Raw genomic sequence first — 26705 nt, forward strand, 5'->3', positions numbered from 1 at the left:
GACTCATTTATAATTTGTGTCTTTCAAAATTGTTTTTATCATTATCAAATTTTTTCATGCATTATTTTAGTAGTTTATTCGAATTTTATATAATAAAAATATCAAGGTTAGTAAGAAGATCCCTTCCTTTGATACACATCGATTTTATTTTTTTATAATAAAAAATTATATATAAAATATAATAAAATTAAATTTAAATTCACAATCAAATTTTATAATCAATATAATCAAGTTTCATTTTTATGATCAAAATAATAAAAGAACCTAATTTTAATTAATTTTTGATATTTATAAAAGTTAAAAAAATGATCCTTCTTTAAAAATAAAAATATTTAATATAAATAAAAATTTTGATTATTCCACTATAAAAGAATTGATTTATTGTAATGTTTGATTGCTTCATTAAAAAATATTTGAAATATATAAAATAACATATAAATATATAATGCTTAATTTTTTATATTTATAAAATATTTGTTATTACCAACCATTATATAGTGTTAAAATAGATTATTTAAAACTTTACAAAATAAAATTGCTCATAAACCCACAAGTCCAGCCATCAAAATTACATAAAAAAAAAAAAGAAAAAAGACATAAAAAGGTAGTAACAACAGCATAACCCTTTGAAACGTCGGGTGTACCCAACTCAGATTCGAATGGAGAATTTATAATCTTTCCATCAATTACAATCTTATCAGGATCGATTTAGGAGAGATCGACATCAGGAGCAAAAATAGGAAACTGAGCTTTCAAATTGTCTACTGTTACATTCAATCCTTTCATGGAGCCATACTCCAAATTTTTATAGTCACTTTTCAGCTTCTCAAGTTTCTCCTCCAATTCTAATTTTTCTTGAAAGATTCTGGTTCAACTAGTCTCAACTTTCTTTTGGGATTCTAGAGCTGCATCTTGGATGTCATCTAAATTCTTAATAATCATTCTGAGTTGTTCGACGTCTACTCTAGTAGAATCCCTCTCTGTTATGAGTTGGTATTCTCTTTCTCAAATGTAGCCACCTTAGCTTAGAGTTGCCCTATCTTAGCCTATAAAGCACCAAAAAATGACTGTTTCAATTTCTTCATAATAATTGTACATATTACAACCGTTCGAATGTCACTATTCACTAAGACACCCAAATTCTTTTTCAGGCCTAAGTTATCCACGAAAATCTAATTTCCAAGAATAATAAAACCCTTGGTAAAATCCAATGTGTCAAAACCCAAATGAGAGAAATGACCGTACTTGTTACTTGGCTTCTTGCGTTTTCGGGAGGCACCAGAATTGGGACCCTTAGAGGTCTCGCTAAACAAGGGAACTTTTGGAAGGGTATGGAAGAAGTGGTGGCTAGAGCTTGAGGTTTTAATTGGGTATGTCCTTGGTAGAAGAAGAACTACCCAACGTTAGACCAACTCCCAACTTTGGGGGCTATTTCGATCTTTTAGCCAATCGTTGTTGGGCCGGACATGCGGCTAGATTCTTTTTGGCAGCCCTCAGCTCTACGGGTGGCAACGGGACATGTTTTTGCTCTATCCGACCCCATCCCACCCTACAATAACCCGCATAGAATCCGCCATACTCCTACCAACGGGTAGTAAAAAATTGAATCCTAACCCGTCCCAGCGGGTATCAGCCCCGCCCTTATAATTATTAAAATCCAATAAATAAAATAAAATTTTAAAATTTATATAACCATCATCACATACATAACATAAATTAAAGTAAAATTTTAAATATGATACAATATTATTAATCATTTTACTAATTATTTTACATATATTACACATATTATATATTAAAATTATGTATATTATATATATAATATAATTTGGGTGGTGTGGGGCGGGGTGGATACCTGCGAATTTGGGTGGTGTTGTTATCCCTACTCAGCTCCTTGTATGTGTCTGAGTCATTGACAACCCTTTCTGCCAAGAAATAAAGGGAATTAGTATCAAGTATCAATATTATGTGAAAGGAAAGCTACTAACAATAAAATATCTACCTATTTTTGTTCTGCACATAGCTCGGTTTTGCTATGAGAAGCTTCTTGGTACTTATATGGAGAGCTCGGCCAAAATACTCTTGAAAATATTTTACAATCTGTTGTTCATCATCATTAAGGTCCTCTAGTTTGAAAAGTATGATCTCTAACTCTACTTTTGAATACAAGTGGAACATATGTTTAGATTGTTCGTTCATGAAAAAGGTCAGTATCCCTCCTGAATTTAGACTTAGAAATAGTAATTCTTAAAATCATATAAGGACTCTTCAAATGGAAAAAAAAATTTCAATTTAGAATATCTCGTAAAGAATCCCATTTTTGTTTTTTGGAACTAAATAGTTTGGTTAAATAGAAAAAATAAAAAAAATACTCTTGAGAAATCGAAAGGTAAGAGTATGACTAACTAGTTGATAAATCTACATAAAGACCTAAGAGTTAGAATGAAGTTGGGTATGACTTACTTTGTAAGTCAATCGAACGTCTTGTTCAAAGTTAATAAAGGAAATTTTGGCACCACTATAGATAAAGAGGCATTCATACATATAGATGAAATTAGGGTTAGAACATGTAAGTCGAGGATAACATATCCTTTCTTTCGGATCGAGGACGACTAAAACATAATGTTCTTCTTTCTCTCTATCTCTACAAATTATATTGGTAATATAAATAAGAATTTTTCAACTATTTCTTTATTCATAATAGACACAACACCTAAAAAGATTGAATATACCCGATCCAAACCCTGAGAAATGTTAGAAGACATTATGCACACTATTGAACAAGACAAATATATTGGTACACCTATAAAATAAGAATACAACTAACTCAACATGGTGACATCGGCAGAAAGCAAAAGAAGTTAGGCATATTAAATAAATTGTTAAATAAAAATGGAAGATGTTCACCTTCATCGTTACAGCCACCATACACACAACCATTACAACCGCTATCTATAGAGGTCGATAGCTATTTTTATTCAACACATATCTACTTTCGTAGTGTTTTCACCACCAAGAATTGGCGATGCTACCTCGAAGGGCGCAAAATAAGTCGAATGGAAAAAATTAGTAATTACAGTAAGAAAAAACCAAAATTCATCTATAATAACTAAAGAACCATTTCTCACATACAAAGAAAAATGGAGTATAGTAAAAAAGGATCATTTATCACATAATAATCATTCAAGTAGAAAAGACACCAACATGAAAAATGAAGAACAGAAGTAAGTTACTTGATAAATCTAGAAGAAAGCCATGAGAAAAGAAGAATCAAAATACAAAAAATATGAGAAAATAAAGAGTTTGCAAAATAGAGAAGCAAAAAGAAGAAGAAAAAGATGATAGAAGAAGGTGACTATATATATAGGTATAGATAAGGGCAAAAGTTTAATAATACCCTATTTTAAATGAGTGAATAGTTACTAAGATAATTGAAAAGATGCACAAATAGGCAAAGCGACACATCTGTAATTACATTGAGTTTTCGATTTCAACGCATCCAAATCATGTCAACTCGGACAAGAAATATTATCAACAGCTTGACAAATATTACTTTGCTCGAGATCCAATTTCAATAAACTCGGTTGTGAGCAAGGACACTGTTTACATCATGGCCCAAAAATAATGCCATGGCCAAATTAAAATTAATTTAATTTCAGAGGACCTATAGAAGTCCACCAAATCTAGTAAGATCATCCCAAGAAGCTTCACGGGTTAGCCTACCCGATTTACTTGGGGCATAGGTGCCGAAAACCTGTGTCCGAACCGACTTACATAACAATTACTTCGTCATCCATTACTTCAAATACTATTTCCACCTCATACCATAACATGGGATAACTTCTTAAATATTGAGGAAGAAATTACTCACTACTACAAGTAGGGAATTTTAGAAGTGGTAGCCAAGTCATCACCTATCTTTATAAATACTCTATTAAACTCAGGTATTTCTCAATTTCAATTCGCTTAAGTCTGCTTTAAATATTTGCTAACTTAAGTATCGAAGTTCTTTATAGGTACCTCCACCACCGTTCAAACAAAGACGTTGGATAATCCACCATCCCAAAATCTTCACCCAAAAAAATTTGAAGCTCACGTTTAAATTCAAATCACTTTGATTTACTTTGTAACAATAACAAATTTTAATGTTGGTCTCTTATGTTTAGATATTTTTGTTATTTAATTTTTGTACTATACTTAGATAAAATGATAAGATTTTTAATTTGATTGATATCATATTTTAGTTTGTGTATTTTTAAATTTTATATTCGAATATAATTATACTTTATATGTTTATTTATAATTTTACATATTATTTTATTATAATTTGTTACTTCTATTAAACTATAATTGAATCACTAAACTAATGAACTAATAATTAGAGTGATTCAATAACTAATTCAATTTTCAAAACCTTTAATATGTGTGGATATGGATGCATGTTGCTAAGAGTTTAATATATAACATGGAAATAAAGGAGGAAAATAGCAAATGAACGACAAAGGATGAACAAAATAAAATATATTATTGTATACTTATATAAGTTTTTTGCTTAACTATTTTTAATTAAATTAATTATTATTAATAATTTCTCTTAAATGTTTGAATTATTAGTTCATTAAATATTTAGAAAAGTAATTGGTAGTGGGTATTGTCATTTTAAAATTTATAATTTAATTTTTAATATGACAAAACTTTGTTTTAAATGTGTTTATATTGAGAGTAGTATCTTCTAAATTAAACGTGTTATTATCAATATGTAAAATTTTATTGAAGAAAAAGAGAAAGAAAGTAAAAAATTAGCATTTTTTGTTTTCGTTGGGAAAAGAAAAGGCGATCAAATCGAACACGAATTAGATTAGAGAGGGCAGAGGGGTGTTAATTATTGTTGACTGGTGGCAACCTACTAGTAAGAGTATACCCTGCCCTGCCTTGCCTGGCCTTGCCTTCACCACTCTCCTTGTTTGTATTTTTGCATTTTGCAGTCGCAGAGGCAGAGAGACATGGATTTGGACCAGTGGATCTCCAAGGTCAAAGATGGCCAACACCTTCTGGAAGACGAACTTCAACTTCTCTGCGAATACGTAAGCATCATTTCCCCTTTCGCTCGGTTCATTTTCCCCATTTAGGGTTTCTAATAATAATTCCAATTAGATCTCCCCTCCGCTATCGTGTTAGGGTTCCTCTTCAACTCCCCCGGTTCTCTTTTCCCACTCTCCAAATCTTTGCTCAAGCATCTAGACTGAATCTGCATTTTGGGGTTATCCGTGTTAAAGCACCGATAGTTAAGTCGGGAGGGGGTAAAATAGAGTTATCTTGATAAGTCTCTTTGTCAAACGAATCAAATGTGGTTGATGAATGTGCCATTGCGAGGCAAGAAGAAGCGAAGCTTTTAGCTTAATATGTATACCCAAGGGTTCAATTCTGATTATATTAATTTTCGTTGAGGGGCTTATGCTTTACGTATTTCTTGTGCTTGGGTTGTCGTTTGGTCACATTTGGTTTGTCCTATCTACATAGCTTGGGTCATTTATACTGCAACGTATTATGCTTTTCTTCTTTTGTTATGTTTTGACTGATATCTCAGGTCAAAGAAATCCTTATTGAAGAATCCAATGTGCAACCTGTCAACAGTCCAGTGACTGTTTGTGGTGATATTCATGGTCAGTTTCATGATCTAATGAAACTTTTCCAGACTGGTGGTCATGTGCCAGAGACAAATTACATTTTTATGGTATGTGAATTTTTCTCAAGGAACTGCTTATTGGGTGATGCACTTAATGTATTCTCTGTCTCTCTTTTGCTTTTAAATATCTTATCTTGTATGCTATATCTTCCTAAATGTGTGGCAGGGAGACTTTGTTGACCGTGGTTACAACAGTCTGGAAGTGTTCACCATCCTTTTGCTTCTAAAAGCAAGGTATGTTATCATCATGTATGCTTGCATCTGTCATCAACTTGCTGCATTGTTCACATGACTCTTAATTAAAATAAGGTCATTTTTTATTTTACCTTGATATTGTAAGCTTATTAGAATAATTTCAGGCTGTAGCAGCTTCCTAGTGATTGTTTTTGAAGCTCCAATTTAGAATTGCTCAAATCTTAGAATTGTTGTGATCTTACAATTACTTTTCTTTTACATTTATTCCTTTGTTTAATTTCATAGATACCCAGCTAATATTACTCTTCTCCGTGGAAACCATGAAAGTAGACAACTTACACAGGTAAGCTTTGCTATTGTTCCTGAAATATATCATTCTAGATTTATAGGATTCTATTTGAAGTAAACAGCTTATTCAAAAAGGTTATGTTGAAGATTTATACTCAATGTGAATGTTGCATGTGCCGATTCAAAGCTTAAAAAGCATCTTTGGCACGACTTTATCTGCATGACTTCATAGCCTGTAACCAGAAATATGGCATGAATAATTGTATACTTATATTTTATGTGAGTAGTCTGTACAAAAGATGAAAGCTGTAAAACATTTCTTTACTGAGTCATTTAGCACCTTGTTTCTAAACTTCAGATTCCGTTTATGATTTGATATATGCATTACGTCATTGCATGTCACCTTAGTCTGCCAGTTTTAGTGTTGTTGAGACAGGATTAGTTTCTTATGCCAATTAACACCAAGATTTAAGGAAGAATTTGGATTAAAACCTTTGCAGTTCAGATCTGCCCTTATTGAACTTGATTAGCATGAACTAGGTAATCTCAAAAAGTCTACTAGCTAGGAGTTTTCTTAAACAGTAAATTGGTATTATAGTAAAATGTGGTTTTGAATGTAGTAGGGAATGGGGATCTTTTTTCAGTATATGTATGTATTCCTTTGAGTAAAAAGAAGATAATTATGGCTAGGAAAAGAACGATACAAGAAGGGGGAATAGGAGATCCTGCTAACAAAATAAAATAAGTCAAGGTAGTCAAAAGCGAAAGGCGCAAGTGTCTCAAAATGACTTGAGGTGAAAAGCACCAAAAGGCACACACCTCACTAAACAAAGCCGGTAGAAAGCAATGGAGCATGGATGTGTTGCCCTTCTTAGACTGCACTTGTGTTCAACCTCAAATTGGGGTGGTGCCACTATGATCACCCTACAACTACATCATGCTTGCTAGATCACCTAGGGGAAGGCCAAACATTGTGCACGGTGTTTTCATTGCAACCAGTGAAGTCTTAACTAACTCGAGTTTCATTACCTCCCTATATAAGGCTGTCAAGTCATTACCAATGCGCCACGAGTAGACTACCATTTTCATGAAGAGACATACTAGCAACACGCTTCGTTGAACCTAGTGTGCCTGAACATGTTAGAGGCACAGAACTGTTGCTTGACTTTCCTCTAGTGCCAAAGCACACCTTTGACTACATTGAAATAAGTAACAAAGACCAGTGAAGCATAGATTTCCAATCTCTCAAGCCAAACTTCTAATTGTATCCCCTGAAACTTATTTTTCTAAAAATCTGATATTGAAAGTGCATAAATTGCACTCCAACTATATATACTGCATGTTGGGGTTATAGGCTATATGTTATCCTAAACTGAACTGCATGTGATCTCATGGTTTCTATTTATATTTATTTATTTTTTCATTATGATAAATTATATCTGAGAAGGTAGTGGGCCTAAGGCTCCATTTGGATATTTTCCTGAGACATAAATACAGAGATGGAGATGGTGACATTAGGGATAGAGGCATACAAAATTGTCTTTATATCTTGTTTGGTAAAAATAAAGACCAAAAAAATTTAAAAGTCAGTTTTGTCCCCATCTCCTTACCATCCACACCAAACTACCATCTACCTTCTTCCAACACCATTCTTGACCTATAAAAATTTCCGTCTCTCTATCCATTGTTATGTCCCCCATTTTGGGGTGGATGAAAATTGGTAAATATCTGTCTCTGGGATAGAATCTTTTTTCTGTCTCTGTCCTTGTCTTTCTTTCCAAACATCTTCCTGTCCTTTTTGTTTCTGTCTCGTGATGGAAAACAAACCGAGTCTGATAAAGTATTTGTCTGAATTTCATTGTCTGTAAAATGTAAAATAGTTCATTTGAACCTTCAGCTTCATTTACTAGGAAATTGCTCAGTTCTATTCTACTTTCATGAAGTGTAAAATCGATCTATTCTTAAACCTTTCACCTGTATTATAGTCATTAACTAAGTTTGAGTTTAGTAAGTGATGACCCTTCATGGTTTATGTAGCATGTGGTATAATTAATTGTTCAGTAATTTTTTGAAGACTCATGTTATGCAACACCTCAAAATAGACGACCATTTCGTCCCATTTTTCTTCTGGCTGGCAAATAATTGCTCAATCACAGGGATGTACAGATTGGCAGTAATAATGTTTAAAAATGTGGGTTGCTGATGTTAGGGATGAGAAGTGTACAGAAGAGAAACATTGGATATGTTGTTGCAGTAGTGATGACTGATGAATACAAAACTGTGATGCATTCTATATTTTGATGCACCTCAGGATCCATAGATGCATTACATTGGTAATTATGATAAAATTAAAGGATTTTGTTATGTTGGAATTAGGAGTTGATTGATGATGTTTATGATTCTGCAGTGTAGAGACCGAGCTAAAACTTAAAATTTATATTTTTGCCATTTGTTCTTTTTATAGTAAGAGATGTCAAAATTTTATGAATTTCTTTTGGTTGATCCCATAGGTAATGCTAAGATTAAGATTTTAAAAGAAAAATTTACAATTTATCATACCAATTATTATTTCTTTTCATTTTATTTTGTTTTGATTTACTGTCTTTTTCCAGGTCTATGGATTTTATGATGAATGCCAGAGAAAGTATGGAAATGCTAATGCTTGGCGATATTGTACAGACGTTTTTGACTATCTAACACTTTCTGCAATTATAGATGGAACCGTAAATCTCTCTTCTTCCATCCCTCTGCTTCTATTTGTGTATAGTGGTATACAAGCCTTTAATATTTTGATATTCCAATCTGTTTGAAAAAAATCCCTCTTATGCATGCTTCGGTTGACACAGGTGCTTTGTGTTCATGGAGGACTTTCTCCAGACATTCGAACAATTGATCAGGTTGTGTATCTCCCTTCTCAACTAATGATCATACAAAAATATGGTCTAAGTTTAAGCTACGCTTAGGTTTGGATGATCCTTTTTTGTTTTTTGAAAAAGCTTCTGGTATAAACTGCAGCTAGAACTTTTTCTTCTAAATCTTTTGTTGTTTAATAGGTCTGGAAAATCCATAAGATGTGTATGTCAACTTGAATAAGTACTTCACTAGATGTAAAAATACATCTTGTCAAGTAAATATTTTGAAAATTTTCACGCTACAATTTTCTATGCCCATCCTTGTCTTTTTTGTTGTTGATACATCATATGTACAAGCGTGTTATGTATATGATGTGCCTGTATTATTGTACACCTTGATTTAACTTTCACAATATAAAGTGCTCCTGTAATTTTCTTGCTGGTTTTCCTCTCTTCCTTGTTTTTTTCAAGCACTTCAGAGAACAAAATATCACTATTTAATAAATAATATTCACGGATACATTTGGATTATTTATATATATATATATATATATATATATATATATACATGTGTGTGTGTATGTGTGTATTTGCTTGTCCTTAGATTCCTATCTTTTCAGTAGCAGATTTATGTGATCAGTGTTTGTTTGACTTCAGAAAGCTTTCGGTTGTTTCATTTTGATGTATTTGTCTGTTTTATTTTCTAACACTACCCAAATTTAGTCGTGTCCACAGAAATATCTAATCTGTAAGTTGTCACTGGGATTTGGTTTATTCACTGTTATCTGTAAATGGTGCACACTTGTGATGTTTGTGTAAATTTTTTTCAAGAGAATAAGTGAATAACAAAGTTTATTGGTTTGAAGATAATGATGCACATTTTCTATGGCAGATAAGAGTCATTGAGAGGAACTGTGAAATTCCTCATGAGGGACCATTTTGTGATCTAATGTGGAGTGATCCTGAAGACATTGAAACATGGGCGGTTAGTCCTCGTGGAGCAGGTTGGCTATTTGGTTCCAGAGTCACTTCTGAGGTAATATAAGTTTATTATTAAATGCTCTTTACTTGTAGAGCTGAACATAAGTGCTAATTACATAAGCATTGTGTTTATGCAGTTCAATCACATAAACAATCTTGATCTAGTTTGCCGAGCACACCAACTTGTTCAAGAAGGACTTAAGTATATGTTCCAAGATAAAGGTCTTGTAACTGTAAGTGTAGATTGTATTTTTGTATTTTTATTTATGAAAACTTTGAATGTTATTTCAATTTTAATTACTGTACATTTTAAGGTGGTTAAGGGCCACTTGACTGGTAAAAGTTTTATTTTGAGAAAATGACTCACATTGATGGCTAAAGTGATAAGGAAGCCTGAGCTCAGTGGTTGAGGCCTTGAGGGGATTCTGAAATAGTGAAATGTCAAGGGTTGACACTTTTAGAAAAGTAATTCTGGGAAAGGCATCCTCAAATCTCAATAAATTGGATGTGTGTATTAGTCTCACACGAAAAGTCTATGCCTAAACATTGTACGAGCCAAAAGAAATGTGGAAGACTTGAGAAAACATGATGGGAAATATTAAAATGTTTTTTTTTTTTTTTTGCCTATAAATGCTTACTTACACTAGATTTTTGATAGAGGTTGATGGTTGATGGTGAAATTTGTCAATTAATCCATTTAGCCAATGCAGTTATTGTGGTATTAACCTTGACTGTTATTGTAGTCTTTCAAAAATTATAAACTGTCTCTTGAAAATTATGCGGTCAATGGAGTAATTCTTTTATTTTTTGCAGGTATGGTCTGCACCTAATTATTGCTATCGTTGTGGAAATGTAGCTTCCATTCTTAGTTTCAATGAAAATATGGTGAGCTATCTCCAGTTGTTTTTTTTTTTTGGTGTATGTATGTGCAATCTGCTTCACTGCATCATTTGGTCTCATGAACGTGTGTGGTGCTTTTGTTTTATCAATATGTATTTCTGTCGAATGTTTTTATGAGTTATGATTTCTTTCTTTGATGCATCAAATTACATTCATTCTCCTACATCTTTTATATCAAAGAAATTGAGAGACAACAGATACGAATTGTTGGAACTGGAAGACATTTACCTCCAAAATTTAGATGTGAATGGTAAATTAATTTTGAGTCATACCCCTTATTAATATACTCTAATCAATTTAAATAATAAGTGTCAATATAAAACATTGAAGATGGTAGTTGTTGGTAAAATATGTTGTCTCTACTCAGTAGTTTCAAAACAGTTCATAACGTTTTGTTTCAATTTTGTACCTAGCGATTTAAAAAAGTTTCAATCTTACCCTTATTTTCCATGTGTTAAATTATAGACAATTGAATATTTTTGTTCCAATTTCCCTCCTTACTCTTCATCTTTTTTCTTCATCTTACCTCCTCCAACAATAGTGTTGCCATCACAATCGGCCCCGCTGCCACCACAACCAAACCGTCATCATCTCCCCGCAGCCAATTCTACCCCTTTTCATCCTTATTGTCTCCTTCAACCTGCACCACCAGTGCCACAACCAAAACCAACACCACCATCACCTTCACTGCCACTACCATTGCCAATTTCTCCTTTCTCAAAAACCACCGTCACCATCATCAACAAACACAACAACAATTAAGCACACATCATTTTTCGCTTCTGGGATATTTTTTGGAGGTTATGATGATGATAATGAAGATGAGGGAGGAGGAGGTGTTAGTTATGGAAGATGATGATGGTGGTGGTGATGACAATGATGGTGGATGTGGTGGCTGTGAGGAGGGGTGGTGGCAGCAGAGGTGTAGGTTGTGATGATGATGAGGAGGATGGGGGAAGACGTGGTGTTGATGGTTATGGAAGATGGTGGATGGGAGGATCGGTGATGATGGGATAAGAGGGGTAACATTTAAAAAAAAATAAAATAAAGCATTTTGACCCGCATTTGATTGTAAAAAAGAATTTAATGGAAGGGTAAGATTGAAACTTTCTGAAAATGTTAGTTATAAAATTGAAACAAATAATACTTTAGGAGTAGTATTGAAACTTCTTAAATAATGAAAATAGTTATCTTGTGGCATGCGTGAAAATTTTCAGTGTTTTAACATTTGATATATTCAGACAGCAAAGAAACATATGAATGTGATCCAATGTATGTGCTTAGATGAAATAAGTGATCTTGTAACTTGTTTTTCATGGTTGCGGTCATTCTTAGTTGCGAGCATATGGTTTATTTTTAACAGGAGAGAGAAGTTAAATTTTTCACTGAAACAGAGGAGAACAACCAGATGAGAGGTCCCAGGACAGGCGTTCCATATTTCTTGTAACTTGTCAACTTCTTGCTGGAATTTATTGTAAAATTATATAGTAAATCGTTTACTCTTATGATTGGACATTGATAGTCATGTATCATGGAGATTGAAAAGCATTTCTTTTTTATTGCAAAAGTGGATCATATTTTTGGCATAAAACTTCCCGATTCCTATGCGGTATATGTTTTTCAATTTTCTATATGGAACACTAAACTTGGGTGGCAATGGATAGGATAGATGGATAGGGTAGAATAGGATTTAAATTTCACTGTAACTTTATTTGCGGGTTTAGACTCTGCAATCCAAATTCTTCTTACAGTTTAATTCTTTCAATCTAATTCTATTCGACTAGATTTGCAAAAAAAAAAAAAAAAAAAAAAGTTGACTAAAATATAGTATTTAGTCTTTTTTATTTTATAATATTAAATATTATTGATGTATGATAAATTAAATTAATAGTTTGATGACATCAAGTATTTGTACAAGAGGTAAAAATTTGGGCTCAAATTATCACTTCTACATCATATGTATATATATTTTTATGAACATTTACATTTTATATGAAGGGTGCAGACAGGGTTGTTTCGGCACTCGTATTTGACTTTCTTTGCAGGTTAGGTTGCCAATTCGCTCTGACTGGGTTGGAGCGTGTTGGATATCTGCAAATGAGAGTTGTGTTGCAAGCGCTATTCACACTAGATAGTTCCAAGACATTTGGTCCCCATCTCATGTATTCAAGGATAGTTCTTTGAAATTTTACAATTTTTTCTTTTCTAAGTGTGTGACCGTTTGATCAATATCCCATGCGATAATATTGTTTATGCACGTTTGTGAAAGTTGTTTGTGAAAGTTTTTGCTGCATGAGATTTTTTTTTCAACTGGTTGTAAAGAAAATTATGGTAGTTAATACTACAAATGATAAATACATTAGCACACATAGGTATCATCCATGACTTGGTCGAAATGAACTTCTGAAGCTATGGAAACGTTTCATCCCCTGCAATGATGCCAACAATGAGTTCTTAGCATGATGTGAAAGTTGAATTTTTTTTTTTAGAAATATCAAAAAAAGTAGATGCATGGAAAGTAGCAGTTTTTGTATAAACATATGCAATGTACTTTCATGGATTATCGGTGAAGTTATAAAAATAGCTTCATAGAATATAACACTAAGAGCTGATTCTGATTGTGGATAGAGGAAAATATTAGATTGAGTGGAGTTAACATAACACTACAGAGATAGAAAGCAATATGCAAATTTGTAATTGTAAATTTATATACGATAGTTGTAACGATGCAATTTGGGAAATTTGTTCTTACCCGGTTGTTTAATCGGTAGAGTATGCATCCTGAGAATGAAATCAAATGTTCCTAAAGAGACTTAATAATAAACCACATTGTTTGTTTGTGTTGAGTTGTTTGAATCATCATGTGAGATAACAAAACCTATCTTTATTTGTCTATTGCACAAAACCTAGCTTTATTTGTGAAGAATAATCCAATAGTAATCTTGAAAAACATAGTGTGGTCCTTCTGTTGAACATGATCGTTTCATAAATCTTTTCATTAGCAAATTATTTCCCATACCAATACGATTTAGAATTGTAAAATTTTCTTGTCGTTGGACAAAGGGCATTTTTCTTTGATTCAATCAATGTTTTCTCCTGATTATATTTATTTTAGTAATAATATGTTTGACTTAAAAATATTCCATCGTGTTTTACTTGTCTCTTCCGAGATGACATGGCTTATTTGGTGTTGGCTAATGATATTTCTTTAAGACTTCATTTATTTTTCAAAAGATTCTAAGTTTATTTAATATTTATTAATGCTTGATAATGTTTTGTTCTAAACAATTATAATTAAACTTATTTCCAAAATGTATGTAATATACAATTTTTTGTATTAATCCTGCACATTTTCGCGGGTTTTAGAAATAAATTTTATAACATTGTTCAAGTAATTTCTTATGCAGGCCACACGCTGGTACATAATTATAATAACTGGTGGATTAATAAAGAAGAGTGAAATGTACAAAAAGTGAGTAAGATGCTGCATTGCTTGGAGAGCAAGAATGAACAACTCAATAGAGCTACTTCCTCTCCAGTATCATCCTGAATTTGAGATTAACATAGTGGTGCCCACGCACCTAAAATGAAGTAGCATAAACATATTTTGCTTTAAGCTTATTGTATCCTCCTCCAAATAGATAGAAATAAATATATAGTTTTATGTGAAGGGTTTGGTGGTATCTTCAAGACTCCACAAGACGATCCATGATCAATTTTACAACTCTAGGAGCATCAACAGTCACAGCTACCTTTACTGTGGGCTTATTGGACCATTCAGTGATTTCACCAAACCTGAATTATTTGAGACATACAAGTGAATAGGCATATATTTTTAAATGAATCATATGACCTGGTCACAGGTTCATATATATATATATATATGTAAGCATTAAATCATATCCAGATTCAACATGTATAGCATTTAGTTCGGTCACTACAAGTAACTACATAATGCCATATTACATCGCTAACCAATAATAAACTGTTATTTAGAATATCCAATAATTATGTGCATTTATTTCATCCAAGCCTATGTAAAGCAGACTTCAGTTCCCTCCTTTGTTCTTTCCTAGCATAAACAATTCGATGGAGTCCTCAATAAATCTATGTTCTACACCATTCAAATTAGAGACAGCAGAGTATCAATTTAAGACGCATCCATGTCCCAGGTTCCCCTTACCTTTCTTTATCTTTAATAGCATTTCTTTTTTCAGTAAGAGCATAAATAAAACTACATTAAATACAATAAATCAGAGGAATGGAAAAGTCAAAATAATGTCATAGCCTGAATATAATAGGCTGTCTAGTTGAAAATGTGTACTATGATATCTGTGCCCAAGATTCAGAAAAGAGATACTATAGTTGCAGTTTTCAAGATCTCACCCTCTAACATGCAAGATGATTATTAGGTCTCCGTAAAATTAGCTAGTAACGAGAAGAGTATGGCATTCTTATGTCTAATACAGTCCAAACTCTTACCAAATCTTACTCTTTGCATTTCTGGAAAGAGTTTACTCTATATCAAGGAATGAATTCATAAATACTAGATTAAACTGCAAGCAAAAAAAAAACCCTGGTGCACAAGCACCATTCCTAAAGGATGTAATGTAGACATTCTAACCTAATAAATGCATCAATGACTAATTATACGACTTAACCTCGTGACCTTAAGGTCATACAAAGATAACAGTACCTTTTCTGTTTGTTGTACAGTATTGTAAGACCCCGTGTAATGCCACTGGTTTGAACTCTAACACTACCCTCCATGCAGGTTACAAGAGTAGGATCAACAGCTGCAAGAAGTGCTGTGGGGTCATGAAGGTAAACCCCTGCACAGAAAATAATTGCAGTTAGTATTTCAGATTATTAGGTCTCTCCCAATTCTTGAATGCACTTTGAAGACAGACCGTCGGTGTTGTATGCCTCACGATGATACGAGAAATACAGATCAAGGATTTTGGTCAAGTACTGAGCGAATTTTCCATTTGAACTTGCCAACTTTTCTCGATCAGAACCTAGTCATCAAGTTTAGAGCATGAGATTAGGCCAGAACGGATGAGAAAGAAGATAAATGATGTGTGCCATAATTAACAGCAGCTAAAAGCCATGCAATTTTATGAAATTAAAATAGTGTTATTTAAGTTTGTAGCAGTTTTGTGAACTCTGACTCCTCCAATCTAAGTACTAGTATCTTTCCCTGCCAATGCAATGCATCTCTAACCTTGTATGCATTGATGAAAAAAGGAAGTGGGAATGGGGGAACAGAAGGCTCAAGTGGAATTTCACAAAAGAATGGGAGGGTGAAAGAGAAGTATCACCCTTTACTTTTGTACTTTATGTACGCTTGTATCTTATATTTTGCCCCATTGTTGTTCTGTGAGCTTACTGATACAGAACCATGTAACCATTCAAATTCCAAGTTTCTTCAAATCCTCTCCCAACTCTTTGGGTTCAGACTAACAAAATACAACACAAAATATCTGTCTAACCTTAATACTTATAAAATTAAGCATACTACAGAACAAGATATGAGAAATAAATGTCAAAGACAGATTCATTGTAACATACCAATGCAATGCTTCATTGAAATAATTGAAATATTTAGTAACACAGCAGTAACTTTTCATTGATCAAAGAAAGTCTTGAATATTAGTCCAGTTGGGTAGACCTCTGAGTTCAGTTGAACTGAAACCTCTGTTATAGAAAACTCACCAACTAAAATCTAAAGAATTCAACTAGGAAATCAACTATTTCAGCCAATATTAGACAAATTTTCTAAAATTACCCTTTTATTATAAATTCTAAATTCTAAATCCTAAACTCTATACTTTCCAAAAAGTGAAAGTTAAGAAAGTAATTTTATAATAAAAAACTTGCCTAATTTTAACTAATTAAAAGTTGATTTTCTGTACTTACTTTTATCTAAAATATAAATGTTAAAATAGGTTTAGCACCTCCTCATGCTAGATATGATTTGAGAAAGTATAAGAAAATAAAGTTGTATCCTACTAACAACCATAGCTTCTGGTCTAGTGGTAAACACTTGACCCAACAAGAAAATTTTCCATAAAGATAGGACCAATGAATTAATGGTTAAAAATTTTAAGAAAAACTTGAGTGAAGAAAACTTTGACAGAGCTTGTACCAGTCAATACAACTTGGTGGGTAACATTTATCCCCACTGTTAGTATATCCGCTCCACTCGTGAACACAACATCTGCAGCATCTGGATCACCAAATATCTGGAATCAAACCCAACTAAAGGAGTGAGACAAGGAGAGAAATGACCCGTACACAGATGTAGTTATTTATTTATTTCATCACAACACACATTGGCTTCCGCGGCTGGATTCACATTGCCATTTACTGCGAAAGCACCACCAAGTATAACAATCTGCCCAATGTTCTTGGCAAATTCTGGATCAAGCTGTATGGCCTACAAAAGAAGAATCTAGTCAAGAAATGAGGTATTGTACGACATGATATGGTCTCCGAAGAGCAACATGGAAAAGAAATGCCAGCCAAATCGAAAATTGTCCATTTATAATCAAACCAAAGCAATGTTTGTAAGTGGACCCAGGGCCACCACAGTGACTTCGCCAGGGTCAAGTTTTGCTTGTTGAACCAAAAAAGCAGCAGCTGAATCTTCAATAGGCTTCCCTTCTGGCGGAGGAAAATTTTGGTTGCCAAGTCCATCAGCACCGTGGACAAAATCTGCAACGCGAAGTTTTGTTCCTTTCTGTAAGAAAAAAACACAAGAGTCATAACAATTGATATCAACATTAAAGCCATGCTGAGTGAGAGTTGTTACAGTTAATGTGACATGAGATCCTTCAGCAACCGGTATATCAGTTCTCCCTGCAACCTCCAACTGCACATGCAATGGAACGCAAAGCACAAGTCCTTCACAATAACATACATAGAAAATGGAACTGGTGCTGACAAGAAATATCCCAGTAAATTTACCAGATGCAAGGCGTTTCTGGTTGCCAGGGTGGTGTAAACGTTTCCATAAATAGTTGTAAGTCCAATTACTTGCACCTCCGGTGATCGTAGGGCAAGAAATATTGCCATAGCATCATCTACAAGAAAAACCAATCTAAATTGAATTAAAAATCCTCTATTCAAAATGATCTGTTTGCTTTTTATTGTTTGATTTGGGGGCACTAGGGATCAGCAAAGAAGCATTTCGAATTATGATGGAAAGCTTGAAATCTTATTCTTACCGATGCCAGGATCAGTATCAATTATGATCTTCTTTGGTTCGGCCGCCATCTAATGTTATGAGTTATGAGTTATGACTGATCAATCCTCTCTTCTTTCCCAACCAAACCAGATAAGTTCAGTTAAGTTCCTGCGTGTGAACAAATTGCATTTTTAAAAAGAGAAAGTATAGGGAGCCAATGACCTAAGCGTATAATGTGTACAACGAAGGTTTAGAAAGTATTAGAGATATGATTATTAGTGTTACATTGTCCTGTCAGGTTACCCTTTTGGGATGAGTGGTTTCAGGACATGGTATTAGAGTTCCAGATCCGAAAAGTCAAGAGTTCGAACTTTGGTGAACCCATCCCTGATGTATTGTACACTTAGGCCATTGGCTCCCTAGCATTACTCTTTTAAAAATTTATATATTACTTTCTTAAAATATTTTTTTATTAGAAGTACTTTTTGTGAAATTGTGGAATCAGTTTCCTTCGTTTTGTGATATACAATGATAATCTGTGAGAACAGAAACTATCACATTTAAAAATAAAAGTTATCTACTATATTTATCCAAGACAAGTATGCTTTGTACAAATTAATTAATAAACATGTCTTAAATTAAAAAAGAAACGTGTATTGGAATCAGAATAAATATGAATATATTCTACTAAATTCCAAACATGTTACATATATATAAAATAAAATTGCATTTAAACAATGTTTATTTTGTTTAGAATTACTTAGATGTTACATGCATGTTGGTACAAATTATGAACCATTTTTATTGTATTTCAAATGGATATTTATTTGTGTCTAAATAAAACATGTTTTTTTTCTCTATACAGGTTAAATCGTGTTTAATGTCTTCCTAAAAAATTATTGGTCAATGTTTTGTTTTCTATTTCTATCAAATTTACTGTTCTTTCAAAACCATATTGCGATCCCCTATTTAATCTTTTGATAGAGATGAGTATTTATTATGTGAAACATTTATTTTTGTTCAAGATAGATTTATTACTTGTTACCATCCGTTTGAAACGATTATATGATTTGATAGGGAAGAAAAGCCAGGAACGAGAGAAGAAGAGTCTTCAATCTCTTTGAAGAAGACAAATAAAATTGAAATGGTTCAAAATTTGCACATAAGTGAAAGGAACGAAGAATAGTCAAGATGAAAATTGAAAAAGGAGAGAAACAAAAGAAAGAACCAAGGAGGAAAAAAAAGAAAAGAAAATGTAGGTGGCACAAAATAGACATGTTCTTTGATTTATTTGTATTTGTATAATTCAATATACATGCTAGGCATAAAGTAAGCATGAATTTCAATTAAAAAATAAACATATATTTTTCTTCACATTTGTACAAATTAATAAATATAATATAAATAGACAAGTAAAAATGGACTTTTGAAAAAGAAAAACACGTTTATATATATAAATGAATTGTGAAGAAAAAAATGAATTGTGAAGGAAAAAAATGAATTGTGTTGGAAAAAATAAGTATAAATTTTTTTCCTTTTTGTATTTGTGCAGATTAATAAGTATGAAAAAGAATTTTAGAATTATTGTTGAGAAGGAAAGAAAAAAATGAATTGAAAAGATAAAGAAAAAGAGAAGAGAGAAAAGAGGGGGGGGGGGGAGGGGGAGAATATATTTGCTGAATGTGTATGCAGGGTACACTCTGTATAATACGTTATATGTAGGGATTGAATTTGATAGTTTTAAGTTGTACAAGATGTCTCTGGTACGGGTTGAGAGATGGATCGGAAACCTGCGGGTCGAGGCGGATGCCGGATCGCTTGACTGGGGCGATGGGGGGTGGTACCCAACGCTCAAGTCAGAATGGATCTGAGAGGTAGAAAGTGTGTAGAATGAATGAATACCTGGAGAGACTTTGAGTCCTCTATTTATAGGTGATGGAGAATATCTTATCTTATCTTGTTTGGCTAAGATAAAGGAGACGTTTGAATTCGAAAGTCGGTTAGGAGTCTGAGAATGCCGTTTTCGGGCCTTCTAGAAGTGAGGAACGGGTCGGACCCGGGGAACCGGTGTTGGGTTCGGTCTTGGATCCGGGATGGTGGGCCGGATCCGTAACATAAGTAAGTTTGAGATTTTCTAATGGTCTTAATTAAAAATTATTAAATTATAATTTTAATATATTTTTAAGATAACGTTTTTAAAATTTATATTTGAAAATAAACCATTTTTATTTAAAATAGAAACAAAGAAAAAAGTTGTTCCTTTTTTTTCAAATTCTGATACTAAATAGTCACCAAAAAAAATTCTGATACTAAATACAATTTGTCAGAAGAAGAAGAGGAAGGAATAGAAGAAGCATTTGAAGAAGAAGAAGAAGAAAATGATGTTAATGTTGTGGAAAATAAAAACACAGAAATATTGGAAGTGGGTTTGGTCTACTACAAGAGAAAAGAGAAGAAAGATATACTTTCACATTTATATTTGCATTCTAAGATAATAATAACTTGAATATTATGGTTTATAAATGAAATACCTTTTGTAGAAAGATATTTTCTTCAATACATAGCTGTTAATGAGTTACTTATCAAACATTCAGGCAATAACAAAATTTCATACTCTCTTAAACTTATAAGAATGATAAAGTAAACTTGTAATATTTGAGAATACTTAAACTTATAATGTTGCTTCTCCTGGTTTATATCTTCAAAATCTTATATATTAAGGTATATAGTGTGCAAGAAGATTCATGACATCTCTCACATCTTTTACAAGTGTTTCTTAACCACGAGGAATTTATATGTTCCAAAAGATGTCTCTTTATTAAAAAAAAAAACACGATTTCTTATAATATTGTACATAATATCGTTATATATATAATATATTTCAAATTTCACCCAAATAAATAAAGAATTTTGTTAACAGTTACCTAGGTTTGGTCACTGATCAAAGAGTTGACTTTTTGCTCCGCGGACATTTTCGTCCCTTACCATTGAAAAATACTTTTAAGTTCCTGACCTTCACAAAACTTAGGCAGATCAATCCTTGACAGAGGCATTTGGACGGATCAGTCACTGATGGAGGTATTTGGACGGAGGGACTGATCCGTCCAAATTTTGTAAAGATCAGGAACTTAAAAGTATTTTTCAATGGTCGAGGACGAAAATGTCTGCGAAACAAAAGGTCAGGGACCTATTTGTCCTTTTCTCTAAAATCTATTTTCTTTGTTTGTAGCTGTCCTTTATTCTAAATGTTTTTTTTTTTATTTTTTATTTTTATATTTCTATTTCTATTTGTCTCTGTACTTTCATCTTGGGATTCAAATCAAATGAAGCCAAAATCGTGTGTTGAAAATATTAAATTTTGCTGAAGACGGAAATATACACAGAAAAACGTACAAAAGTGCAATGTATCATTAGGTTTCCAAAAAATATGATTTTTTAATGAATTTTTTATTTTCATATTAAATGATGTCTTACTAATTTTAGTTGTTGGGTTTTCGCTGCAAGTGTTATCATAAATTTATTAACCGAGCAGATTCTTATAGAAAATATACAGAATTAAATTTTTCATTGTATTTGTTAGGTCTAATTAAAAAGATATGCATTAACTAAAGTATCTTTTTGCAAATATTTTAAAAAGCTTTAATAAAAACAAATATAATTCAATAGTTTCAAATTGTCATACACATTGCACAAGTGGAAATAATAATTACTCAAAGAAAAAATTGCAAGTATATATAGCAAAACAAACATATTAGTTTTAAGACGCATGCATATAAAGCAAACACACTCCTAGAAATCAGAAACGGATACCCTTGAAGATAGGATTGTAGAAAATGACTCGGTCTCTCACCATAAATCTATCTGGTATGTTTCTTTGTTGATTCTTTCGAAAAGATGTGTAAATTAAAATGAGCAAAGGCTTGCAACGAAATTCATCAAAATTATAGAAAAGATGATGTCATCATCAAGCCAACCTTCAAAAAAGTCTGTACGTAATAGTGGAGTATCAGAATCGAGTAGTTCCCAAGGAGCGCGCAACTCTGGAGGACCAACTGTGAAGTTTGCAAGGCGAACTTCAAGTGGGAAATATGTAACATTGTCAAGAGAAGACATTGACATGTCTGGAGACATGTCAGGAGACTATATGAATTATACTGTTCATATTCCTCCTACCCCTGATAATCAACCCATGGACTCATCAGTCGCTATGAAAGCCGAAGAACAATATGTTTCCAATTCTTTATTTACTGGAGGATTCAATAGCGTAACTAGAGCCCACTTAATGGACAAGGTGATTGATTCTGAGGTGAGCCACCCCCAAATGGCAGGCGCCAAAGGCTCTGCTTGCTCAATGCCTGCCTGTGATGGCAAGGTTATGAAGGATGAAAGAGGAAATGATGTAATCCCATGTGAGTGTAGGTATGACTTCAATTAAATATAACACCTAATTCCATATTAAAAGTATTATTACTTGGAAGAAATAATCCAATTGATTTTTATACAATTTTATGAACCAACCCAGGTTCAAGATTTGCAGAGACTGCTTTTTGGATGCACAAAAAGAAAGTGGCTTATGCCCTGGTTGTAAAGAGCCATATAGAGTGGGTGAATATGACGACGATGTAGATTATTCTAATAGAGCATTGCCGTTACCTGCACCAGATGGGTCTAAGCGGGATGCAAACAACATGTCTGTCATGAAAAGGAATCAAAATGGAGAATTTGACCATAATCGGTGGCTATTTGAGACCAAAGGTACCTATGGTGTTGGAAATGCGTATTGGCCTCAGGAAGATCATATGTATGGTGGTGATGGTGATGGTGGTATGCAAGGAGGAATGATAGATCCATCAGACAAACCATGGAAGCCTTTAAGTAGAATAATACCAATTCCAACTGCTATCTTGAGTCCTTATAGGTTATTATTATTCATCATCATAACAAACTACATGCACATTATAGTATATTAATTAGTTGATGATTTGAATATACTTTATTGATGTTGTTGACAGGTTGCTAATTTTTGTTCGATTAATAGTATTGGGATTCTTTTTACATTGGAGAATAGCACATCCAAATCAAGATGCATTATGGTTGTGGTTTATGTCAATTATTTGTGAGACATGGTTTGCTTTTTCTTGGATACTTGATCAAATTCCCAAGTTTTCCCCCATTAACCGTTCCACTGACCTTGAAGTCCTTCATGAGAAATTTGATGCTCCATCCCCTTCCAATCCTACAGGGAGATCAGATTTACCGGGTGTTGACTTTTTTGTATCCACTGCTGATCCTGATAAAGAGCCACCTCTGGTGACTGCCAATACAATTCTTTCCATATTAGCAGTTGATTATCCGGTGGAAAAGCTTTCATGTTATGTTTCTGACGATGGAGGTGCCCTATTGACTTTTGAAGCCATGGCTGAGGCTGCTAGCTTTGCCGACTTATGGGTTCCTTTTTGCAGAAAACATCAAATTGAGCCCAGGAATCCAGAGAGTTACTTCAACTTAAAAGTTGACCCCACAAAGAACAAAAGCAGATCAGATTTTGTGAAGGACAGAAGAAGGGTCAAAAGAGAATATGATGAGTTCAAAGTGCGCATCAATGGGCTTCCAGATTCTATTAGGAGAAGATCAGATGCCTTCAATGCACGAGAGGAAATGAAGATGATGAAACACATGAAAGAGAGTGGTGCCGACCCTTCTGAACCAATTAAAGTGTTGAAGGCAACATGGATGGCTGATGGTACCCATTGGCCTGGCACTTGGGCTTCTCCTTCTAGGGAGCATGCAAAAGGTGATCATGCTGGAATACTTCAGGTGATGTTGAAGCCGCCAAGTCCTGATCCATTGTTAGGAAGTGCAGATGACAAGATCATAGACTTTGCAGAAGTAGATATACGATTACCAATGTTTGTGTATGTATCTCGAGAGAAACGCCCGGGTTACGATCACAACAAGAAAGCAGGTGCCATGAATGCACTAGTTCGAGCATCCGCGATTCTGTCGAATGGGCCATTCATTCTGAACCTTGACTGTGACCATTACATCTATAATTGCAAGGCGGTGCGAGAAGGAATGTGCTTCATGATGGATAGAGGTGGTGAAAACATATGCTATATCCAATTCCCACAGAGGTTTGAAGGAATTGATCCTTCAGATCGCTATGCCAACCACAATACAGTCTTCTTTGATGGTAACATGCGAGCTCTTGATGGTCTTCAAGGCCCAGTTTATGTGGGAACGGGTTGCATGTTTCGAAGATTTGCACTATATGGTTTTAACCCTCCCTTGGTGGATCAGGTAAACCCTAAAAAAGGTGAAGGTGAGTCTGAAATGCAAGCATTGAGTGCTAGTGAATTTGATAGAGATCTAGATATGAACCTATTGCCAAAACGTTTTGGTAATTCTACCATGTTATCCGAGAGCATACCCATTGCTGAGTTCCAAGGTCGGCCGCTTGCAGATCATCCGGCAGTCAAGTATGGACGTCCACCCGGTGCTCTTAGGGTACCTCGTGACCCACTTGATGCCACCACTGTAGCAGAGGCCGTATCTGTCATTTCTTGTTGGTATGTATGCATGCTTTTGAATCGTTACCAACAGCATTTCTGCCAACTTCTACCAACTCTTATTTATAATTGTGTTTAATGAAAATGTCTTTATGGATGTGTCTAATAAAAATATCTTTTTTATGGTTGTGTTTAATAGAAGTGTCTTTATAAATATATTTTTTGAATGTGTCTCTTTATATATGTGTTTAAAATATAATAATTAATTATTATTGACAATAAGTTGGTAAATTATTTATAGGTACGAGGACAAGACAGAGTGGGGAGATAGGGTAGGATGGATTTATGGGTCAGTGACAGAAGACGTGGTGACAGGGTATCGCATGCACAATCGTGGATGGCGTTCTGTGTATTGTGTAACAAAAAGAGACTCGTTTCGAGGATCGGCACCAATTAATCTCACTGATCGACTGCACCAGGTGTTACGATGGGCCACAGGGTCTGTTGAAATCTTCTTCTCAAAGAATAATGCTATCCTTGCAAGTCGGCGCCTTAATTTTCTTCAAAGACTCGCTTACCTAAATGTTGGCATATACCCATTCACCTCTGTGTTCCTTATTGTGTATTGTTTCCTCCCTGCACTTTCTCTATTTTCTGGGTTCTTCATTGTCCAAACTCTTAGCATTGCCTTCTTGATCTACTTGCTTACCATCACCATATGTTTGGTTTTGTTGGCCATTCTTGAGGTAAAATGGTCTGGTGTTGAGTTAGAGCAATGGTGGAGAAACGAACAATTTTGGCTCATTTCTGGAACTAGTGCTCACTTTGCTGCTGTGGTTCAAGGACTCCTTAAGGTCATTGCTGGTATTGAAATTAATTTCACATTGACATCCAAATCTGCGGCAGAGGACGATGAAGATATATATGCAGATTTGTATATAGTTAAGTGGTCCTCCCTCATGATTCCACCCATTGTTATTGCTATGGTGAACATTATTGCCATTGTGGTTGCATTTTCTAGGACAATTTTCAGCGTATATCCAGATTGGAGCAAGTTTATTGGAGGTGCTTTCTTTAGTTTTTGGGTGCTTGCTCATTTGTATCCATTTGCCAAAGGGTTGATGGGGAGGAGAGGAAAGACCCCAACCATTGTCTATGTTTGGGCAGGTCTCGTTGCCATTACAATTTCTTTGTTGTGGATTGCCATTAGCCCACCCAAGGGAGGCGCAAAAGGTGTTAAGACAGAATTCCAATTTCCATGAAACATTAATCAACAACACTATATGTACCTAACTTTGGTATGAGCACCATGTTTGAAAGAGAAGGATGGGAAAAATTTTTGGACAAAAAGTGGAGTCTAGATAGGTGTAGAAACCAACTTACAGTATAAATATATATTTTTTTTTTTCAATTTAAAATGGGTAGACAAATCTTGGGTATTAAAAGCATGAAAATAAAAGACAAAAAATTGTGGATTAGTTTTTATTTCATATATTTCTGCAATGCGGATGAGTTGGTGTAAAGACATTGTTTTTTGAAATGTACAAAAGTATATACCTTATTTTATTTCCATTGAGCAGTAGGCATAACTCAACCAGAAAATCTCATTCTATAGTTCAAGGAGTGAGGACTATGACATAATCATGAAGGTTATCGAGATCATATACCTTAAATAATTTAGAATTTTCAATACATTCTTCTCAGATCACACTCAAGATTGAACATATGAAGCATAATATTTGCAAGAATAAACTTTTGTAGGTAGCTCATCTATACAAGATAGGCTTAGATACCATGTTCATGCTAAGAAAGAAAATGAAACAATTAATTGCATTTACTTGAACAAGACATGTTATTACAATGAATTTATTAATCAAATGACTTAGATAGTATGAAAAATGAAAAATTGGAACTAACCATCAAAGTCTTTCTAACTAATCCTTGTTAGACAAATGGCTTCTATAACAAAAGGAGGTGAACTGATTCGTCACTCACGTTAAAGAATTTTCAAAAGATTATTGACCGGTTAAAAAGGAAACAAAAACAACTACACATGGTGGGTGGCACCACCCATTTAAAAGTATCTGATGGATAAAAAATTTAGG

General features: G+C 33.8%; 3 protein-coding genes across 4 annotated transcripts; 2 read left to right on the forward strand and 1 right to left on the reverse strand.

The window, feature by feature from the left end:
* Positions 1 to 4757: 4757 nt before the first annotated feature.
* Positions 4758 to 12493, forward strand: LOC107622788 (phytochrome-associated serine/threonine-protein phosphatase). Of its 2 annotated transcripts, none has more exons than XM_016324824.3 (10): positions 4758 to 5084; positions 5588 to 5734; positions 5853 to 5920; positions 6167 to 6224; positions 8782 to 8892; positions 9016 to 9066; positions 9914 to 10057; positions 10140 to 10235; positions 10816 to 10887; positions 12266 to 12493. In XM_016324824.3, the coding sequence occupies exons 1-10, from the start codon at positions 5004 to 5006 to the stop codon at positions 12347 to 12349; spliced, it is 912 nt and encodes a 303-aa protein (XP_016180310.1). In that variant the 5' UTR covers positions 4758 to 5003; the 3' UTR covers positions 12350 to 12493. The 2 variants fall into 2 exon arrangements, with proteins under 2 accessions (XP_016180310.1, XP_088343377.1); XM_088487251.1 differs by having other exon boundaries at positions 4840 to 5084; positions 5179 to 5734.
* A 1832-nt stretch (positions 12494 to 14325) lies between these two features.
* Positions 14326 to 18259, reverse strand: URH2 (uridine-ribohydrolase 2). Its single transcript, XM_016325514.3, has 9 exons — positions 18132 to 18259; positions 17872 to 17987; positions 17717 to 17776; positions 17459 to 17644; positions 17237 to 17341; positions 17051 to 17147; positions 15813 to 15920; positions 15599 to 15734; positions 14326 to 14697 (listed from the first exon to the last, which is right to left on the reverse strand). Exons 1-9 carry the CDS (start codon positions 18178 to 18180, stop codon positions 14589 to 14591), a joined length of 966 nt encoding a protein of 321 aa, XP_016181000.1. The 5' UTR covers positions 18181 to 18259; the 3' UTR covers positions 14326 to 14588.
* A 3649-nt stretch (positions 18260 to 21908) lies between these two features.
* CSLD4 (cellulose synthase like D4) lies at positions 21909 to 26075 on the forward strand. The gene is made up of 4 exons (XM_016323864.3): positions 21909 to 22510; positions 22614 to 23009; positions 23104 to 24660; positions 24902 to 26075. The coding sequence occupies exons 1-4, from the start codon at positions 22044 to 22046 to the stop codon at positions 25860 to 25862; spliced, it is 3381 nt and encodes a 1126-aa protein (XP_016179350.1). The 5' UTR covers positions 21909 to 22043; the 3' UTR covers positions 25863 to 26075.
* The last annotated feature ends 630 nt before the right edge of the window (positions 26076 to 26705 follow it).

The sequence above is a fragment of the Arachis ipaensis genome, chromosome B10 (assembly GCF_059453495.1).
Source record: "Arachis ipaensis isolate K30076 ecotype BB chromosome B10, ASM5945349v1, whole genome shotgun sequence".
NCBI classification, from domain to species: domain Eukaryota; kingdom Viridiplantae; phylum Streptophyta; class Magnoliopsida; order Fabales; family Fabaceae; genus Arachis; species Arachis ipaensis.

Bases quoted from the DNA above. Each gene is read 5' to 3' on its own strand.
- LOC107622788 (XM_016324824.3), top strand. From the start codon at position 5,004: ATGGATTTGGACCAGTGGATCTCCAAGGTCAAAGATGGCCAACACCTT. The intron at 8,893-9,015 runs GTAAATCTCTCT...CGGTTGACACAG, and splicing joins CTGCAATTATAGATGGAACC to GTGCTTTGTGTTCATGGAGG. The intron at 9,067-9,913 runs GTTGTGTATCTC...TTTCTATGGCAG, and splicing joins ACATTCGAACAATTGATCAG to ATAAGAGTCATTGAGAGGAA.
- CSLD4 (XM_016323864.3), top strand. From the start codon at position 22,044: ATGATGTCATCATCAAGCCAACCTTCAAAAAAGTCTGTACGTAATAGT. The intron at 22,511-22,613 runs GTATGACTTCAA...GAACCAACCCAG, and splicing joins GTAATCCCATGTGAGTGTAG to GTTCAAGATTTGCAGAGACT. The intron at 23,010-23,103 runs GTTATTATTATT...TGTTGTTGACAG, and splicing joins GCTATCTTGAGTCCTTATAG to GTTGCTAATTTTTGTTCGAT.
- URH2 (XM_016325514.3), bottom strand. From the start codon at position 18,180: ATGGCGGCCGAACCAAAGAAGATCATAATTGATACTGATCCTGGCATC. The intron at 17,645-17,716 runs GTAACAACTCTC...TTTTTCTTACAG, and splicing joins GATCTCATGTCACATTAACT to AAAGGAACAAAACTTCGCGT. The intron at 15,735-15,812 runs GTCTGTCTTCAA...TTTTCTGTGCAG, and splicing joins TGAGGCATACAACACCGACG to GGGTTTACCTTCATGACCCC.